The 21,510-nt window shown below is 47.0% G+C and overlaps 1 protein-coding gene across 2 annotated transcripts in view; it reads right to left on the reverse strand.

Annotated features, from left to right (window-relative positions):
• Window positions 1-1,548: 1,548 nt before the first annotated feature.
• The window catches only part of ATP1A1 (ATPase Na+/K+ transporting subunit alpha 1), a 32,330-nt gene continuing 12,368 nt past the window's right edge, over window positions 1,549-21,510 (reverse strand). For both annotated transcript variants that reach the window (NM_001076798.1, XM_059881707.1), the window contains 20 exon segments: window positions 1,549-1,912; window positions 2,399-2,490; window positions 4,554-4,655; window positions 5,145-5,275; window positions 5,401-5,546; window positions 6,693-6,816; window positions 7,188-7,342; window positions 7,457-7,625; window positions 8,222-8,372; window positions 9,621-9,757; window positions 10,743-10,918; window positions 13,131-13,323; window positions 13,985-14,119; window positions 16,047-16,156; window positions 16,408-16,606; window positions 17,138-17,406; window positions 17,858-17,975; window positions 18,085-18,219; window positions 18,600-18,713; window positions 19,386-19,589. In NM_001076798.1, coding sequence (NP_001070266.1) covers window positions 1,884-1,912; window positions 2,399-2,490; window positions 4,554-4,655; window positions 5,145-5,275; window positions 5,401-5,546; window positions 6,693-6,816; window positions 7,188-7,342; window positions 7,457-7,625; window positions 8,222-8,372; window positions 9,621-9,757; window positions 10,743-10,918; window positions 13,131-13,323; window positions 13,985-14,119; window positions 16,047-16,156; window positions 16,408-16,606; window positions 17,138-17,406; window positions 17,858-17,975; window positions 18,085-18,219; window positions 18,600-18,713; window positions 19,386-19,589 — 2,889 coding nt within the window. In that variant the 3' untranslated portion in view covers window positions 1,549-1,883.

Genomic DNA, 21,510 nt, shown 5'->3' on the forward strand with positions numbered 1-21,510 from the left:
TCTGGTGGAAAGAGGGCAGGAGGTTCCGGCCAGCCCTTGTGTTGCTCTGCCCCTGCCTCCCCATGCTCCTGGAAGTCCAGGCCTGCATAGAGCGCGAAGAGCCCCAGCAGAAAGCTATCTGTGGTCACCTACAAGTCTACAGTCTCAGGCTGCTTCAAATGCCTCTAAGTCAGGGAATAACCATGACCTTCATCAGGGTTATGTTCACTGGTCAGCTGTCCAGGGGTGCCACAAAACAGATGTATGGGGATTAGAGACAGCAAGCCTCTGGAAGTCCCTGCCGGTATAAGCACGTGGGCAGCCTCATTCCTGCCCTCAGAGCTGTATATTCTCAGGGGGGACACAGTGATCACTTGTCTGCCAGCCCTGAGCCTGAGATCTGTTAGTTCTTAGCTTTATCCTAAGTTTCCTTATGTTGGGCTGAACGAGTGGCTCTTTAACAATGACTTGCCCACAGGCATAGACATGATCCTGGAGAAAGAAGGGAAGAACTGATGTGTTGGATGAGGGAGGCACAGGTTACCCTGCCCTCCCAGTTCCCCAGTGGGAGAGGCTGGGGACGATGCCCGGTTGGTACGTGCGAGTCACTTATTCCCCTCCCATCTGTGTAGCTTGGAAGTGAGTAGAACAAGAGGCAGGAGCAATGAATCAAGCTTTTCAGAGAAAAACCACAAACGAACCCAAACTATCATCATCTGGCAGATAATGAGCACTAGTGCCAGAGATAAGGGCTCCCCGCTTGTTGCGTCTACTTGAAGCAAGGACAGCCTTCAAGCACAGCTAGTAAACAGCACTCAGGACGGATTACTGAATGATGGGACTTGAAGGGGTCTTTTACACTAACTTGATGAAAGCAGAAGGAATGCTTGATCTTGACCCTGCAGCAAACAAATCTTTCCACCTTTTTTCTTAAGTACCTTCTTGGCACATAGCCACTCTCTGAAATGGAGCTGTTCGATGCTAAATGAGGAACGAGTTATATGGAAGGGAAGCACCTGGTGATGTGCACATGTGTTCCAACCATCTGTGTATAGGTAGCTTCCTACTTCTCAGATCTTGGGACACAGACACTTGAGGCCGGAGTGGTCCTGGTGATTGGAGACCACGGCTGCGGCTGCACCCAGGATGGGAAAGGGGTGGGGGTGGGCCTTCTCTGAGGGTCTGAAAATCTTTCTCCTGACAGGTATGTTCATCAAGAAACAGATGTGGAGGCAGCAGTGGGGAGTTTCAGCCATAGCCCCTGCAGTAGAGCCCATGGGGAACCCTGTTCGGGTGAGCTTGTCTCCTCAGACTACAAAAGCATAGGCAGGAAGTTTCCCTCAGCCTGTGGTTCTGAAACTTGAATGTGAATCAGCATCACCTGGAGACTTATTGAACCGATTGCTGGCTAGCGTCTTGTTCCATGGCCGTGGCTTCGCTGTGCTAACCAGTCCCCAGGTGATGCTGATGAGGCTGCCAGCCGGGGACGCGTGCGCTGGGAAGCACCGCTCCAGATGAATCTTGCGTGGACATCTGGACCACAGAACTGATGAAGGCTGTGAGGCGGACTCCATTATAATAGCCATCTTTATTTGTAAAAATCCGAATATAAAATGTATTCTTTCAGTCTTTCCGAGTTTTCCATTTTACAAAAACAAAAAGGCACATAAAAACCTTCCCCACAGTCGTTTCCACAGACGGATGTTTCTCGGGCACCCCTCCCCCCACCCCCACCCCCCCCATAGAGCTACATGCTTCATTCCGGGACGTCTCCCTTCCCCACATGCTTCGGTGCTTTCCTACCAGGGTGGAATTCTGAATTCCAAGACTGAAGTACACAAAGAGGGGGTGGGTGGTGGGTGCAGAGTTTGTGGCATGATGCTCCACGGCGTGCAGGAGGGGGTCTAGTAGTAGGTCTCCTTCTCCACCCAACCTGCGGGTAGCAGACAGAGAGACAGAGGTCAGCGACTGTGAGCTTTGCGGAACTAAGTCTACGGGGCCCTCAACTGTATGTCGGAGAAGGCAATGGACCCCACTCCAGCACTCTTGCCTGGAAAATCCCATGGACGGAGGAGCCTGGTAGGCTGCAGTCCATGGGGTCGCTAAGAGTCGGACAGGACTGAAGTGACTTAGCAGCAACTGTATGTGTTTTTAAGAGTAATGTTTTAATTGGAAAGACAGTTTAGACTTCTGACCAAGTTTCTACCACATCCTATTCAGGTTGTATTTGATCAGTTCTAAAACCTCAGTTGAGATCTCCATGGGCTGTGGATGGGCTGTGACTGTAGTTAGCGTCCCGTGGACTTAGCTAATCAGGCTGATTGTGGAGGAGCCCAGACACTTCGAAAGAAACAGAGCAAGAGCCAGAACTAGGCAGCCCTCCCCAGCCCCAGTCCTAACTGAAAATGCCTGTACTCACCGCCAGGACGTCGCCTGATGATGAGCTTCCGGACTTCGTCATACACGAAGATGAGAAGAGAGTAGGGGAAGGCACAGAACCACCAGGTAGGTCTGGAAGCAGAACCAGGTGGCAATTTACATGTGGACACCACTCAGAGGCAGGCAGAGACTGCACATCAGCAAATGGACAGTGGAACACATCAGCCCCAAAGGAGAAGCCAGGCACAGTCCTGGCTAACTGCTGAGCACTCACACAGAACTCATGATGAAAACACCCCACTTCTGCACGCTCAGAGCCTAGAGGCGCAGAAGAAAGCAGACTGCCACCTTCAGCTGGGTTTCCATGAGAACCGGTTGGTACTGTAGGTCAGCTTTGATTTTTTTTGTTGACAATTCCAGAGCCAACAGGATATTTCCTTTTTTCCTTTTCTAAAATATTTAAGAAACTCAAGTACATTTGGCTCATGTCCTGGCATTTGAAGATAAAAGAACTGCGAGTGTGGGTCATGACTGGTTTAATCATCCCCTGAATCTGGTCTCTGACAGTAGAGTTTAGAAGAGTCAGGAGTGTGTTGACTCCAGACCCGGGGAGTAAGCAGCTGAGTCCTAGCAGAGATCCGAGGCCTTTGGGGACCCAGGGGCTGCTGCCACAGTCCCCAGCCTGGAGACAGGCACCCTGGGCAGCCTCTAGAAGAGGCTGACACTTTGACTCCCAACTTCCCAGGGCAACCACAGGAGGAAGGCCGTCCCAGGGCAGAGCTCTGGCATCTCCCCCTCTTCCTGTCTGGTGTGTCCTCCACAGCTGCTAAAAGACGACTTCGCTTGACTTGGGGACCTTTGTAACTAAGCCACCTTCCACACTGGGTAGAACCCACTGGGAACAAGTTCTCTCTCAAGTCACAGCAAAAGATGCTCAGAGGCATCAGTTTGTTGTGAGACTTTTCATTTTGGCCTTTTTAGAGAGCTCTGATTCTCCTGGCCTTCTCTTAAAACAATGGCCCAAGATGATAGAATTCAGCTTGGGCAAGGCTTGCCCTTGTTGTGTGCAGACTCTGTGGGGCACTGGGAATATAAAGCCAAAAAATGATACTGTGGCCCTTGCTTTGAAGATTATCATCTATGGAGTGCACAAGCGACAACAATGGCAAAGGAGGGGTGCAGCTGCGCGGGCCCAGGAAGCCAAGAGCAAGGGAAGCCCCAAGGGAAGCAACCTTCAGGGCTGACGGAGTGGGGAGGAACGGCCTCCCAAACATGAACGCAGAGGAGGAGTGCTCAATCCACCTCAAGTAAGCCTGGATGGGTACAAGGCTAGGAAGACGTCTGGCACAGTAACGAGACCCTGGATGCCAGTCTACCCTTACACCGCCAGCAGGAAGACAGGGACCCCACGAGGTCTGGTTACTTCTGGGATGAGAACAGGGAGAAGTGCTGAGGGCAACAGGCTACTTGAGAGAGAGTCCAGATGGGTTTGAACAAGGACGGGGAGACTGATGTTCAGATCACAAGTCGCAGTTTCTGTGGCTTAGCGTATTCTAACGAGGATGCAGCTGCCTAACCTGAACCAGTTGGCAGATACCACAAACACACTCAATCCTTCAAAACACTCTTGGGAGTTTGTGGCAAATTCTGCATGTGAAAATTCAATCTATCAAAGGTGTTGTCTTTCACCATGTTCAAGGCCAGTTGGGTTCTGACTGAAGACAAGTGGCTGGCTTCCTACCTATGCATGATCTCCTGACACTACCAGTGCTCGACTATAAAGACCTCAGATTTGCGGCTCCACCATCCTCCTCTGAAAGCAGAGGAGTCAGAGGCCCCAGAGATGAGGGGCTTGCGATAGGATGCACTTCACTCACTGGGTGAGCAAATCAAGATTTGGACTTGTGACCCCAACTTCACAGCTGAGGATGCCCCCAGCTGGCCTCAAGACAACTGGGCTTTGGTGCTCAGCTCAGCTGGCTGGTGAGCAAGCCCAAGGGTCAGAGCCTGGGTGGCCCTAGCAATGCTGATTCCTGGTCTGCATCACTGAGTCAGCCTTTGTTTCCCAGTTCAGAGGAATTCTTGTACCTATCACCCAACAGCTCTGAAAAAAACAGCTACTAACATGTGCCATGGGAGGAACAAGCCATGCTGGTTATTTCCAACTTTTTGGACCTAAAAGAAGAAGGACTTACTTGAGGGGATACATCCTCAGGGCAACACCCATTCCAGGGCAGTAGGAAAGAAAAGCAGCAAGGGCTGTCTCTTCAAAGAGGCCAAATATTAAGATCTTGTTCCTAAAAACAAGAAGGGGAGAGAGGTTAAAAAACTGCAAATAAAAGTATATCTTCTAACATTGTTTTTTATTATTTTTTTTAACGTGGACGATTTTTAAAGCCTTTATTGAATTTGTTACAACATTGCTTCTGCTTCATGTTTTGGTCTTTTTTGCCCATGAGGCATGTAGCTCCCTGACCAGGGTTCGAACCCATGTCCCCTGAATTGGAAGGTGAAATCTTAACCACTGGAGTGCCAGGGGAATCCCTACTATGTTTCACATGGCAGGTTGATGTCTTCATAGGTCTTTATGTATTTGTACTTAGGAACCTGAGTTCAGATGAAAAAACCTAGAAAATGACATTTTGCTGCATGAATTAGCTCCCCAGACAAGGTTCTAGAACTTCCGTCCAATGTGTCAGGTGCTGGGCTTTTTATTTAGCGCAGGGGTTAGACACCCATCACCAGACCCGTCTTTGAGCTGAGACCCCCGACTGTGGCCTACTCACTTCATCCCCTGCTGGAAGACAGAATTCCTCCTGGTCTTGCAGATGACCAGGTCAGCCCACTGCACCACCACGATACTGACAAAGAAGGCCGTGTGGCAGGTGAACTCCACAATCTTCCTCTGTTCATAGGTCTGAAACGCACAAGGCAGACGGATGAGCCTGGCTCTTGGCCCTTGTGTCCAGAGGCCGTGAGGCCCTGTCCTTTGGTGCTAGAGGAGCTCTGTCTGGCACTGGCGGGCGGGCAGCCCTCACTCACCCACTGCTGCCCATAGCTGTCCTCCACATCGTTGATCCAACGGTCATCCCAGGTCACTCGGATGCCCAGCAGGTGATTTGGGAGGAAGCCGTTCTCAGCCATGATAACAAAGTAAGTGAAGAAGCCCCCCAGGGCCTGGATCATACCTGAGAAGTTGAAAAGAACTTGAATGCCAGGGCCTGGTACAAATCATCTGCGGGCACACTCTTCACCCACACCTGTTCCACTTCGAGTCACTTTTTAGAGCTTAAAAGAGGGACCTGGCCCTTGTTCTTAAAAACACCCACCTCTATTCCTTGGTCATCTGCTTCTATCAGGACATGACCCTTAGGGGTAAAAATCCACATCCCCATTTTTTAATTCCTGAAAAAAAATTACGACTCCTGTTCCATCTCTCAAAATTTTTACACATGGCCTTTTTGCCAGCCACTGTGGAAATCACGAATGTGGCACTTTCTGACCTGATCCTCCACTTCCCCCACTTCCAGGATCCTTCTCTCTGGGATCCAATCCAACTATACTGCCTTCAACTCTTTGGGGTGGGATTTCATCCTATACTCTGGACCATTTTCCTACTTCAAAATTAGGCCTTTCTAGCCATCAGCCAATTGCTTTGTTGTCAGAAATGGTTAAATCAATCTTTGCCATGTTTCCAAAACATACTTGATTTGTTGCATTTTTACCCAAGTGTTCACAGTGATGCAATTAGTCTAGAAGAACAAGTTGCTGCTGGTGGCTTTATGAAGTTCTGCTAAAGGCAGTGTTTAGGATCAAAGGGCATTTTCACTGTCCACCATCTAGACTACCTGTTAGCTGGTTCTGTTCCATGAGTGGAACCAAAATCAAGCACTGGGGGTGGGGAGAGTGAGGGTGCAGAGTTGCCATGTGATGGTGACCAGTCAGCCAAACCTCCAAACTCCACTGGGTGCAGAGTTCAGAGTTTGCTGAGTCCAATCAGTGGTAGGACTTTATTTCCCCAGAAAAGCTGCCTTTGAGTTAATATTGCAGCTCTTAGGAGCAGTGCCTGGCATTCAAAAGGCTCCATGAGCAGGGGCCTTTCTTTGTTCTAAAGCAGATGAGCTCAGTTGCAACTGCCCAATCTAAAGAACTAAGGTTTCTGAGAAGATGGCAAAAGATGTCTTCTCACTTGGAAGGGAATCTAAAAAAAATCCCCAGCCTTACCCTAGATCCTGGCTCATCTTAGATTTGGAAGTTACCCAACTTCTGAAGCCTCAGAAACCCTGTCTGAGGCAGACAGCACCCCTACAGATACTTGAAATCTGCTGGCTCACCAATCTGTCCATAGGCCATGCTGATCAGCCGCTCGTTCACGAGTTTGTCCGTCTGGGGGTTTCTGGGCTGCCTCTTCATGATGTCGCTCTCAGCCTGCTCATAAGCCAAGGAGATAGCAGGGACCTGAAGGAGGGGCGAGAAGTCATCAGAAACTGGCAAGCTCATGTTGTGACCCTTTTGTTTGTTCTCAAATTCTTGCTCTCCCTTAAAAAAACTGTTTTCCATAATGAGATATTACAAGTCCCCCGTCTTTTTTTAAAAAAAGGGCAAAATGATACAAAAGGGAAGATTTCTATCGGATAAATAGGTATTGACACCTGTCTTAAAGAATGATTAACACTGAATCTTTGATGCTGAGGCTGCCACACACAGGCCAAGAAATTCTCGGTAGTGATATTTCCAAATGCTGGCCACGGGGACCCAGAGAACACAGTAGTGAGTGCTAATGCCACACTTTAGCACTGTGATGTGTGGAATGTGTGCCAGTCACTTACCATGTCCGTTCCCAAGTCGATGCAGAGGATGGTGACGGTCCCCAGAGGGAGTGGAATGTTTGCAATAATAAATATCAGGAAGGGGGTAATCTCAGGAATGTTACTGGTGAGGGTATAAGCAATGGATTTCTTCAAGTTATCAAAGATCAGACGACCTGGGAAAGCAAGATTGTTTTTAATGTAGAGCTTAATGAAAAGGACCGGAAATGACGTGCAGAAATGGATACTGCTCAGCAGCATCTGGACCAGGTTTCACGCAGCACTCTCACCTTCCTCTACTCCAGTCACAATTGAGGCAAAGTTGTCATCTAGGAGAATCATGTCAGCAGCTTGCTTAGACACGTCTGAGCCTGCAATCCCCATGGCAACCCCAATGTCTGCCTTCTTCAAAGCCGGGGAGTCATTGACACCGTCTCCAGTTACAGCCACGATGGCACCCTGCCAGGAAAAGGAGTGGAATTGCGTGGTTGGGCGTAAAGTGAGGTGCAGCCTCTTATTTGCTTCTCATTACAGACACTGCTCCTTTCCCATTGAGCCTCCGTCTAGACTTAGAACTATCTCAGCCAAGAATGCACACAGCTAGTATCAAGCACCAGGATCCAGGAGACACCTGCACCTCGTTCACAAGGTCTACGTGAAGTCGTGACTCGGGTGAGTGTCACTCAGGAAAGCCCCGCTCCTTTATGCACCATCACCCCCAGGTCCCTCCCAACTATGGGATGAACCTCCTGGGCATTCACATCTCCGGTGTGGACATCAGGACCCTGCACTGCTCTTCTGGTGCTGAGTGCTGAAGCTCTGACTCTGGGCCACAGCGAAGACCAGTACAGTAGAGTATGTGTCTTGGCTAAACCATGATCCAGTCACCATCCTCTGTACGCCTGGAGCTTCTTACTGGCCCATGTATTCTGAGACAGAGAGGAGCTAGCTGGCTCAGGTTTCCAGCACTGTTGCCTTGTTTTTTTGTTTTTCCTGGAACTGCAATCACTGAGGTCAGCAGCGCCTGAAAGAGCCCGCCCCGGCTGTGTGCCAACCTGTCTCTGGCAGCCTTCCACAATGATGAGCTTCTGCTGCGGAGAGGTCCTGGCGAACACAATCTCTGTGTGGTACTTCAAGATGTCATCCAGCTGCTCGGGAGTCATGTCCTTCAGATCACTTCCATGTACCACGCAGGCCCGGGCATCCCTTCGATCAGGACCAAAAAAAAAAAAAAAAAAAACCCCCACAAATAAAGGTCACCTGTCTGTCCCTTTTCACTGAGAACAGAAGTTCTCTCACCATGCAGTGTTGCGTTGGTTGCTCAGTCATGTCCAACTCTCTGCGACCCCATAGGCTGTAGCCCACCAGGCTCCTCTGTCCATGGGATTCTCCAGGCAAGAATACTGGAGCGGGTTGCTATTTCCTCCTCCAGGGGATCTTCCCAACCCAGGGATCAAACCCAGGTCTCTGGCATTGCAGGTGGATTTTTTACCGTCTGAGCCACCAGGGAAGCGTAACACCATAAAGCCACGGGGAACTGTCCCATTAAGTAAAAGGTCTTACCTGTGCAGTGTCTTACAGGTTACAAAGCATACTCATGTATATTATCTCATTCAAGATTCACGACCACCAAGAGGCAGGCCTGTCTCTCACCTTCCTTACCCCATGTTTACAGGATGCATCGAAACAACATAACTAAGTTTTAGACAGTGGCAGAGCTGATGAAAGACCAAACCCAAAGTAGGGTTTGCTGGGGGTGGCCCCTAAGCCTTAACAAAACATTAAAAAAGCAAAACTAATTTGTCTCAAGTTATCTATTTCACTGTATCGCCAAAATTCTTGCTGGCCTAAGTCATAGGCCTTGCCCACTTTGTTAGTGTGGACCTGAAAATGACAAGGTGCTAGGTGCTGGGCAGTAAGGAGAAGGGGAACAGCATGAACTCAGAAGCCGGACTGCTGAGTGTACCGCGTGACTCGGCCTCAGCTTCCCTGCTCTGCAAGCTGGGAGCGCTACCGACCTCTGTAGGTTTCCATGGCAAATGCTTAGAACAGTAAGCACCATCTAAGTGTTGCTTACAATGATTGCTCTTATTGAAAACCTTCCCTGGGGTGTTCAGGGCTGGTGCACTGGGATGACCCTGAGGGATGGGATGGGCAGGGAGGCAGGAAGGAGGGTCAGGATGGGGAACACATGTACACCCATGGCTGATTCATGTGAATGTATGGCAAAAACCACCACAATATTGTCAAATCATCAGCCTCCAATTAAAATAAATTTTAAAAAAAGAAAAAAAAAAGAAAACCCTCCCTGGGAACAAGGCTGCTTTCTGCCACTGAAGGGGCCTCCCTACCCAGAGTAACCCTAGAAGGAAACCACATAGAACCAAGCTGAAGATGCCCGACTACCAGCATCTGCACATTCCAGGCAGCAGTGCTCTGACCTTCCCGCCTTACCTGGGGTTCACCTGGCTCACTGGGATGTTGAGGCGGGCAGCAATGTCTTCTACAGTCTCATTACCTTCTGAGATGATCCCCACACCTTTGGCAATGGCTTTGGCAGTGATGGGATGGTCTCCGGTGACCATGATGACCTGTGGCAGAAAAGAGGACAATCTGCTGAATGCAGCTGCCAAGCAAATGACCTTGAGAAGTCTTACAAGTGGGCAAGAATAAATATCAAGGATGACTCAGCTTGCAATATCAAAGGGAAAGAAATGCAAACAGAACACTGATAAACACGAACTAGCCCAAAACACAAATACGAGTTCACAGAAGACAACAAGCAAAACCCAGATTTTATCTTGGCACACAATCACACAGGATAAACAGTTATCTTTTTACACCATCAAACAAAGATACTCAAATTTACTAAACCCAACAACAACAACAAAGGGTGAAAATCTCATGCTGGTGCGTAATAGGGCCCACACACTGCTGGTCAGCATCCTGAAACTGGCCCGATTTGGAGGGAAAGCAGTAAGTAACAAGAATTCAAATCAATTACTGTTCTTTTTGACCCTATGATTACATTAAGAATACAATCAAAGTGGTAGGAGAAGAATTTTTTACAAAGCTTTTCAGAGCAGTATTACTCCTGAGACTGAGAAGCTGGAAATAAGCCAAACAACCAGTAACACGGCAGACTGTATAAAGCACAATGAATCGGCGCACCTGAACACTCTGCAACTTAAGACAGACACAGAGTGGTGCACCGAACATTCCCTTCACAACCAACTATCTGAAAACACAAGACAGGCCATTCATTGCATGAGGAGTATTAATTTAGAATAAGGCAGTATTTCAAAATTTAAAACCTTACCAAGTCTTCAGCACTTTTTAATTTGCTCAGTTACATTTCTCTTACGGGTTTTTTTTTAACTTTTCGATCCCTCATCTGCAGCTTACACCAACATTTTAATACCATTTGGCTTTCTCCGGGGGTAACTAAAAAGCTTTGGAGATGAGAAATCAATACTCCAGGTGAGAAACACCAGCGATCACGTGGACCCTGAGGGGCACTAAGCAGGGCGCCCAGAACTGCTAAGAGGTGATGCCACGGCAGGGTGGGGGCAGTACCTTGATTCCAGCACTTCGGCATTTGCCCACAGCATCTGGGACAGCAGCCCGTGGTGGGTCAATCATGGAGATGAGTCCCACGAAGCAGAGATTATCAACAGGGAAGTTCACATCGTCGGTGTCAAACTGGAAGCCTTCAGGAAACTGCTCATCTGGCAGCAGCAAGTGGCAAAAACCTGCAGGAGGGCAGGGAGTCTGTGAGGACTTCCAGTGACAGAGAAAGTTGCAGGAGCCCAGCTTGTTGTGTAGCAGTTTGTTAGTTTGGAAAGCTTTTTTAAAAAAATTCTACTTTTATAACCAAATGAGTTTCACTGAACATTTATGAATGATACAGAGTCCTTGGAAACCACGCAACAGACAAGAATCCATCACCAAGCCTCTGAGGATGAGGCTCTGTTTAATGTGAAGAAATGGGAGTCTGAGCACCATGGTTTCAGTCTCAAATAGGAAAAGGAGTACGTCAAGGCTGTATATTGTCACCCTGCTTATTTAACTTCTATGCAGAGTACATCATCAGAAACGCCGGGCTGGATGAAGCACAAACTGGAATTAAGATTGCCGGGAGAAATATCAATAACCTCAGATATGCAGATGACACCACCCTTATGGCAGAAAGCGAAGAGGAACTAAAGAGCCTCTTGATGAGTGTGAAAGAGGAAAGTGAAAAAGCTGGCTTAAAACTCAACATTCAAAAACTAAGATCATGGCATCTGGTCCCATTACTTCATGACAAATAGATGGGGAAACAATGGAAACAGTGACAGACTTTATTTTGGGGGGCTCCAAAATCACTGCAGATGGTGACTGCAGCCATGAAATTAAAAGACCCTTGCTCCTTGGAAGAAAAGCTAAGACAAACCTAGACAGCATATTAAAAAGCAGAGACATTACTTTACTGACAAAGGTCCATATAGTCAAAGCTATGATTTTTCCATCATGCACAGATGTGAGAGTTGGACTATAAAGAAGGCTGAGTGCCAAAGAATTGATGCTTTTGAACTGTGGTGCTGGAGAAGATGCTTGAGAGTCCCCTGGACAGCAAGGAGATCCAACCAGTCCATCCTAAAGGAGATCAGTCATAAATATTCATTGGAAGAACTGATGCTGAAGCTGAAGCTCCAATCCTCTGGCTACCTGATGTGAAGAACTGACTCACTGGAAAAGAGCCTGATCCTGAGAAAGACTGAAGGCGGGAGGAGAAGGGGATGACAGAGGATGAGATGGTTGGATGGCATGACCGACTCGACGGACAGGAGTTAGAGCAAGCTCCCGGAGTTGGTGATGGGCAGGGAAGCCTGGAGTGCTGCAGTCCATGGGGTCACAGAGTCAGAAATGACTGAGCGATTGAATGCAAGTGAACTGAGACCCCGTCTCCTCAGTTACTTGGACTTTGGCACATCATGTGATTACTTGTCTCTACTCTCCTCTCTGGAGAAAACAACCAAGGCCATGGCTCTGCTCACTGTTCATCTAACCACAACATCTACTGCTGAGCAGCTGTGTACAAGAAGGAAGCCAAGCTTCTTTGAGGGTAAATGCGGATCAGACACACTCTGCCCAAGGGGTTCCTCATCTAGTACTATTGTTGTTAATATAAGAATCATGATACTTAAGACATTTCTTTCGATGTTGTATGGAGGTTACAATGGCCTTTAAAGTGGTATCAGGTGTTTTGTGGATTCATAGGAGAGACTGCTTCTACTGTGGGGTGGTGGAGGTGCAGAAACAGAAAAAAAAAACAAAAACAAACACTTAAGAATGACCTTTCAGTTGAATAGAGACCTAAGACACCTCAAGTTAGACTGAAGAGCAGGTAAGAACAAGAGTATGGGGACCAGGTAATCAGTTCTAAGTTACCCAGCTAAGGAGAACAGAGGAATTACATTAATGATGTAATTCAGTTTTTATCTGTACAAAAGATGACAGATGCCACTTTCCCTATGACACAGTGGGTGAACGTGCTTCTTGTCTGCAGTGGCTGACACAGAACAGAAGGCATCCGAGGCTCCAAATTCACCATTCACCTAATCTGTGAGCTGGTGACAAAGTGCCCAGGTAAATTCACAGCCATTCTGTGGCAGCTGGGAAGCGGCTTTATTCTAGATGCCCTAGGAATGAATGAATTTTCATTTCACGAAGCTTACAGATCATGGACATAGCAACAAAAGCCAGACAACTACTCTTTCCCTCTCCTTTTCTGAGCAAACAGAACTGACCAGCATGAGATTAAAGGTCTAAGTCAGAATCAGAGGCAAACCGGCAGGATTTTGTTGCCCTGTGTCTTCAGCGCTTATTGTTTTCAAAACAAAGGGGGCAAATAAAGGGAAGTTAACGAGAAGCAGAGGTTAAGGTGGTAACTTGCAATTGTTTCCCGGACTATCAGCGTACCCAGCACACGCTCTCCGAGGCCACCCAGCTCCAGGTAGGCATTCTGAAAAGCGTCCTTCAGCTCCTCGTCCAGGGGCTGCTCCTTGCCATGGATGAGGATGGAGCTGCAGCGGTCCAAGATCCTTTCTGGGGCACCTTTCATCACCAGTAGGTGCCGGGGCTCACCTGCATTGGCGTTCTTGTGGATGGATAACTGAAGAATGGAAAGGATGCAAACATTAGACAGCTGGGCCTGACAGCCCAGGGAGGGAGATTTTTTTTTTTTTTTTTGGCTGCGACATGTGGCTTGTGGGATCTTAGTTCCCTGACTAGGGGATTGAACCCAGGCCCGTGGCAGTGAAAAAGACATCCTAACCAGTGGAGCACTAGGTAAGTCCCTAGTATCTGTTCTGAAAGATACAAGAGCCCTTATTCCTAAATTTAGTTGTCTTACACCCTGTAGCACACTTTGAATGCTACAGAGGAAACGAGCGTGGCAAGGTACTCACGCATCCCTGACACATGTTCATGTACACAATTTTCCCAAAGAAAATTCAGAACAGGGACCCACAGCCCTGCCCAGCCCTCTCCCCCATCCCCACACCCACTCCAACCCACAAAGGAGAACTCAAAAGGGCCTGGACAACACGTTAGAAAGAAGAGGCTCCATTTATCCTACTAATGTTCAAATAAATGAGAATTTTCTACACGGACACAGAGTCAGATGTCAAATTCAAGCACTCACAAAGAGTGTGACTAATTCGTTTTTAGAAAGCATTTAAACCTGGAAAATTCCAAAAGGGTGGATGGATCTTTTTCCAGCCTATGTCCTTCCTTTCTGTGCCCCCTGGCAACGAGACCCCAGATCCTCAGACCTGGTACTTGTTGGTGGAGTTGAATGGGATCTCGACGATCTTGGTGTATCTCTCTCTCATCTCCTTCACAGAACCGCAGCACACCTCAATGCACTTCAGGAGCGCAGACTCTGAGGCATCACCCGCTACAGCCCGCTGTGAACAGATGTCTCCATTAGTCACCCTGAAAGCGCTTCACCCTGTAGCACTTCAGCACCACACCACTGAAACCCAGGAGAAAGCCTGGACTGTCTTCCCATCTGTCAGGAGGAGAGGGAAGGTGGGCGAGGAAGAACACCGTTCTGGGGTGTGACCACCCATCACAGTCCTTTATCTCAAATTCCAAACTCTTCCTGGCCGCCTGCCCTCCTCACCCTACCCAAACTGGTGCAAGGTGTCACTGACCCTTGGGAGAGGCATGATACACTCTTCCAACCCACTCCAGCCTTTTATTTTTTTTAACCTTCCCTGGGCCTGCTGAGAAGTCTCAAAGACAGTATTATTCCCAACCACCTATTTCTAGTTATGAATCAGAAAATACAGAGTGAGACTGTAAATAGTTACAGTCCCCTTCACTGCCCTGCAATTTAAGAAGAAAATGCCCTGGGTTCTCAGGATGGAGGGCAAATGGTCTGTGTCAAGGACTAAGCAGGACTTTACATTCTAAACATAATTTAATTGTGCAGGATTATCTGGGCCTGAATGATGTGAACTTGAAGTTATTTTTAGTTCCAACACTGATGTCATCAGCTACCATTTTAAAGCCCACACTTCAGGTAACACACATTTTGTGTGCTATATACTGTGATACATTTTGACACACTAAAAAGCACTTTCGGCTATACTCAACTTTCACACAGAAGAGTATTTTACAACTTTGGCACACCAGACCACACGTGCAGATGGGCAAATGAATGCTCCCTTATAAATACAGGAGTTCTTTTTAATAAGAAATGTGGCCAGGTTTCGTAAGAAGCAGGAAGTAAGTGGGAAATAAGTAGGATCACTTTAATAAAAGACAATTATCAAAGCAGAATAGGGCTGTAGGCCCCTCTTTTTTTTTTTTTTTTGATAATGTCATTAACATAACATGGCCCCAGACCCCTGAAATAACTTAGAAATAACAGCTCATGCTACCTTTCTGGAGCTTTGAAATGAGAAAAGGTTGGATACTTATGAGTCCCTGTGTTCAAAGCCTAGAAAATTTCCACTTTGAGGTAAGGAAAACGATGAAGCAGACATCTCAAGCTTTATCCCAAGATGAACATCATCCCCAAATCAACATCATTTCAATGCCAAGAAACTCCTTTCAAGAATAAAGGACCCCCATCCTCACAACAGAGGTCATCTCAGTTCCATCTGAGCCACATTCTCTTGGACAACACAGTTTCTACCCAGATCCACCACAGGCAGCTTTGGGGAGAGTGAGCCGCCCCAAGGGATCCACACAGCTACTCTCGGCCTCAAGGACCTTGTATAGCTCATGATCTTTCTGGGACCAAGTCTTTACTGGGTCACACGGTAATATCTTAGTCATTGCAAATTTCATGCGAATTCCAGGAGGCTGAGCTTAATTAGCTTATTTTTGCATCATTAGTAAGCAAGCTAAGAACAAATAAGATAAGAGAAATAGCTGAGCTATTTTAAGAAAATAAATGGCTTAAGGGATTGACTGGAATCTGCTGTATCATAATATGCAAATACGATTATCGAGTCACAAAAGTAGCCCTCACTGTCCACTAGGTGAGGTGATTAGGATATAAAGTCAAGAGGAGTCAAGCCGGATTTTACAAGTTAGGTGGACTGCCTGCCCCCTCCTACTTAAGTCAGTTTTTTTCCCATACATTCCCCCTTTACTGATCTTTATTGACCACAGGGTATTGTAAATACTTGGGGATCTACAGGCAATACAACTCAGGTTACACACAGCAAAGAGTTACACACCATTCCAAGTGTCTTACAATAGACAACGACTTTACAACACCCAAAGGTCACGTGCTTTTTAAAGCGAACCCTCAGGTGGTAGTTCCTGTGTGGCATGAGCACAACCTGGAGGCAATCGTAACAGAACTGCTGAGCGTACCTTCAGGATAGGCAGGTTATCCTGGTTAGCCTGAAACACGGCCCTGTTACAAAGACCTGCAATTCTGGACAGAGCGAGCCACGTGGCCGAAGTCTTGTCAAATGAAACACCTGGTGGAGGCAAAAAGAGACAAGAACAAAGTGCTTAGCTGTGTACTGAAGTCCCAGAAAGATGTGAAATGACACATCTCCTTTCCCCATAAACTAGTCAGGGTTTAGGCATTTTCCCAACCATGCTTGAATTGACATGCAAAAAAACAAAAAACAAAACAAAACCCCCAAACCAGAAACATTGAAAACCCATGACGCTCTACCCAACTTCAAGCAGGGGAGGCTGAGCTGTGGGGGCGGGCCGGCCTTACCGCTCTGATTCTCTGTCGTGTCCGCCTCGTGGATTTGGTTGTCGAACCACATGTGGGCCACTGTCATTCGGTTCTGGGTCAGAGTTCCAGTTTTGTCTGAGCAGATGGTGGACGTGGATCCCAAGGTCTCCACAGCCTCCAGGTTCTTCACTAAGCAGTTTTTCCTGGCCATGCGCTTTGCAGTCAGCGTCAGGCACACCTGAAGCATTGGGAACAGATTATTAATACTTCAAATGGCCAGGCAGCCGTTCTATAGGAACTCTGGCTACCCCTGCCCCCATAGACGTCTTTCTTAAAACTAAATCTCTCTAACCTTCCTCTGAAGTCGGAAGAAATAATAATGGCCACGTGTATATGGGGCTCCTTCCACCCCCTCCAAAAAGGCTATCAAGCAAAGTGAAAATAGTCAGGATTTACCATATTCTGTTTTTCCCACTCAGCCCTAAGTTCTTCTCCTTTCTGGACTACACTGTTCTGGATCATGTGATAATTCAAGGGCGGGAAAAAAACGTATGCTTCTGGTTTACTATCTTCCACATAAAAATGTGCTGAGGTCTTCTCACTGTCTTAACCCTCCCCAGCTGGCTCCGAAGAAAACCCACATATAAACACATGCAAGAAAAAAACCACAAAAAACCAAGTCGGCAGACCCCGAGGAGAGGACAGTGGATGAACCTCACCCTGAGGCAGGCCTTCAGAATGGGCAAGCATCACCTTCCCCGCCTCTTACCGTGACGGTGGCCAGCAAACCCTCTGGCACGTTGGCTACAATGATGCCGATGAGGAAGATGACAGCCTCCAGCCAGGTGTACTCAAGGATCAGAGAAAGGATGAAGAACGACACGCCCAGGAACACAGCCACACCCGTGATGATGTGGATAAAATGTTCAATTTCCGCAGCGATGGGAGTCTGGCCCCCCTCCAGCCCAGAAGCCAGCGTGGCAATTCTGCCCATCACGGTTCGATCCCCAGTATACACGACAATGCCACGTGCAGTGCCTTAAAAAAGAGTACGGGAAATTGTACCCGATTTTATCAGTGAAGCTGCAGAATTTGCACAACTACACAGCACGGTTGAAAAAAGAGAAGAAACACCCATAATTTTAAGGGTCACATCTTTGGTGGTATATGCTGTTTGTTTTAAACTATATGGACTCTGGGATTTCACTCCATTAGCAGGACCGCAGCTCCAAACCTTACTTGAGCTTAGTGTTGCCAACACAAGAGGGACATGTGAGGCAGAGGGAACAGGGAAAAAACAGCCACGAGGTTTACTGTGTCTTCCTGCCAGCATGTCAACTGCTTCTACCGTGTTTGACTGAGGTGGTCAGAAATGGGACCCACAAAACAAAGAGAAATTGTGGCCGTGGGGTTATTTTTTTTGGTGGTTGTCATTAAAGCCCAAGATAAATGCCACGCTGTGCTGAAGAGTACTTCAAAACGGTCCTACCTTCAACACAGTTAGTTGAAAAAAAGGCAATGTTCCGTGTCTCCAGGGGATTTTCATTGGTGAAATCCGGAGACCTGGTCTGTGGCTCTGATTCTCCCGTGAGTGAGGAGTTATCCACCTGCCCGTGAATAAAGTCAAACATGTCACATGAGCGACACGAGCCTCATCTGGGGCTGCGGGACCACTCCACTCCCTCTGCACCAAGCGTGGAGGCTGTTTAAACCTACCTTGCAGCCATTTGCAGAAATGATCCTGAGATCGGCAGGAATTCGATCCCCTCCTTTCACTTCCACCAGATCTCCGACGACAACCTCTTCCGCATTTATGCTCATTTTCTCACCATTTCGAATCACGAGGGCTTGCTTTTGGAAGGGGACACGTTTACACCATTCCGTCAGGTAAAAATGGATACCACCGGGAAGGCAGTGTCCAAATCACAAAACCATCTGTGATCTTAACTATGTGCATTACAACCAAGACTTAGCTTTTTATTTACACGAGTTAACGAAAGCTTGCTCAGGCTACCTAAGAGGCAGTCTTCACACTGCCATCGTGTGGTACGCTCAGAGGGAAGACGCTCCCTTTCCGGGGTGTAAGAAAAACAGATGTGGTCTTAGGTGGGGGAGGTGTCCCTCTCTCTCTGGTGGAGCCACTGAATACTTGGAAGGCCTTAACCTCACATTGGTTCACACTCTTGGCACTTCAAGTTACCAGATGGGGAAGGACAAAAAGCAGCAGGTACCTGAGGAACCATGTTTTTGAAGGACTCCATGATCTTTGAGCTTTTAGCTTCTTGATAGTAGGAGAAACACCCGGTTATGATGACGACAGCAGACAGCACCACACCAAGGTACAGCTGTGACAGAACAGACAAGTTAGGGCGGCACAGCTCTCAGTAAAGGACTGGGGACATTCAGTTAATTTTTGACTGAATAAAAAACACTTAAAAAAAAAGACAGCGAGAGATTAAGGCTTCAGAAATACAAAACTCATGCCTTCATGCTTCTTCCTAGAGACAGTGTCCAAGCAAGTCAGAAATGGAGTCACACTGATACTTGGTCACTAGCTTGGGGAAGTGTTCCAGATGAATCAGTTTCTCCTGCTTTGTTAAACGTATTTCAAGACAACTTATGACTTGAAGAATGGCTACCAAACATTTCTGGATGTGTGTAATGTTTCAAAACTATGCCCTCCACTCAGTGGCAAAGGACCTGCATAGGGCCTGAGCAGAGCTGCCCGTTCATGGCAGCAGCGTGCAGGGCAGATGCCCAGCTTGGAAGAACATCTAAACACAGGGAGGGGACAGAGAGAGAACCCGAAGTGAAGAAGGAAGACGTACGGGCCCTGAAGGCAATTGATGCTGATGTTACTTTTCCCAGAGTTTAAAACCATCAAGTAAAAAAAATAAAATAAAATAAAATAAAACCATCAAGTAACCCGTAGTGACTGAAAATAAATAGCTGGCAGAGGGTGGACTGTTAAGCACTTACACATACCTAACAATCCACACTAGAACTATGGTACTCACATTATCATTTTGAGGTTCCTCTTCTGTAGCAGCTTGGATACCATAGGCCAGGAAGCAAAGAACTGCTCCAATCCACAGTAACATTGAGAACCCCCCAAACAGCTGTCGACAGAACTTGACCCATTCAGGGGTCGTGGGAGGGGGCGTGAGGGCGTTGGGTCCATCTCTGGCTAGGATCTCGGCAGCTCGAGCAGTTGTTAAGCCCTGAAAAACAGAGGGATATAAGGAAGACCAACTGCTCCAGGGCTCACAAGCTAACACAGCTACCTGACAGCTGAGAAGGAAGCAGAGAGAAACTAAATGTCCCAGGCCAACGCAGAAGCTAGAAAATGCTGATGACCACCCTATGGTTCAGGCCAACAAGAGCCCAAGTGTCCTGAAGAACCTACAACACTCAGACTGAAATTCTTTTAAAATTGATCCATGGACAGACTGGAATCTGGTATGGTCTCTTCTGAGTTTTACAGAAGGAATTCACGCCAAACTGCATTTACCAAAAAGACATCCCACCTTAACTAGTTGATTCAGTTTTGCAAATTAAGAGCTTAAGAGTTTCCTGTGTATTGAATCTGTCAAGGAAGTGGAAAAAGAAAAAAACACTATTCATATCAAAGGAGGAAAAAAAATCTGTCAGAATCCACCCTGTTACTGGGTTAACTGCCAAGTTTCAGTATAGAACTTCATTCCTTGGATGGCAATTAAAACACCTGTCTGGTGGGGAAGGGGTCACACTTGTGTAATATCTGAGCTAATAACCCCAGGACACCCATCAGTTAAGAAGTACTCAATGGGGGCGTTCTCTGGTGGTCCAGTGATTTAAGATGTGGGCTTTCACTGCCAAGGGCCTAGGTCTGATCCCTGGTTAGGGAACTAAGACCCTATGAGCCACTTGGGGTGGCCAAAAAATTAACAAATAAAATCTTAAAAAAAAGTATTCACTGGAAGAAAAGCCCACTGGACTGAGGCCCTGCTGTTTCCTAATGGGCCTTAAATCTGAGATGCACTGACAGCAGATAAGAGACACACAGCTCCCACCATGAGGGGAAAATGTGGCTACTTTCACAAAAGACATAAAAGACATGTTTGCCTGAAGCATGTATATATATATTTTGTTCTCAAGTTATCTTTAATATTGGAATTAACCCGAGAATATGGGGAAAGGGACAAGAATACCTACGGGGTCCACATGGACTTATTTCAGGACCTTCCTCTGCCTCAAGTTCATGACACAATCCCTAGACAGAATGACCACCACCGACACCAGCCATCTGAGCTGTCTCTGCAGCTCAGAGACACTGAGCTGCATTGAATCCAGTACTTCCAGTATTGGGCACTGAATCCAGTACTTCCAGTATCAGGCACTGAATCCAGTACTTCCAGTTAACTTTAATTCTCACCACAACCTTTACCCTACCCTTTCATTAATCCCATTTTACAAGACAACAGCCCCACAGCATTTGAGTAAGTGACCTAGGTTGCCGAGAACACACGTCATAGGAACCTAGAGTAAACTTCAGTGAGATAACCCACGTGAGGTGCTCAGAGAACAATGCCTGCTGGGTCTTAGTGCCAGGCCTCCTCTCAGAGCCTACGGCCCCAAACTTCTCTGAGCTTGTTGGTAATTTACTGAAAAAACAGCTCCATCGTAGCTGGCACTCAAGTCATTCCTTGGACTTATTAGTGACTGTCCAGAAAAGAACAAACTCCCCCCGCCCCGATTTTACTTTATATTGTTTGCGGCAAACAATTAACACATCAAAATCCACTAGATAACAAGGATATACAGTACATATTTTACTGAAGTTTCTTTGAACTCTGTAAAAAAAGTTCCTAATAAATGATAGAATAAACTAAGGTTCTGACCTACTATACCATGAGCTAGCTGATAAAAATACAGAAATCTGAATTGTTCAAGATTCAACTAGTTGAAATTTTCAACTCAATTTAACAATGTCAAAGAATAAATGGAACATCTGTGTTCACAAGGTCAGGTGGTGAGCATGACCTTGGATCTGTTCGGTTTCAAATCCTGGAGCTCCTACTTGTTGCCTGTCACTTGCTACAAGATGGGGAAAATAATGACTATTTTCAGAAAGTTTCAGGGGAAACAAAATAGTAAAACAGC

The sequence above is a fragment of the Bos taurus genome, chromosome 3 (genome assembly GCF_002263795.3).
Source record: "Bos taurus isolate L1 Dominette 01449 registration number 42190680 breed Hereford chromosome 3, ARS-UCD2.0, whole genome shotgun sequence".
Lineage (NCBI taxonomy): Eukaryota > Metazoa > Chordata > Mammalia > Artiodactyla > Bovidae > Bos > Bos taurus.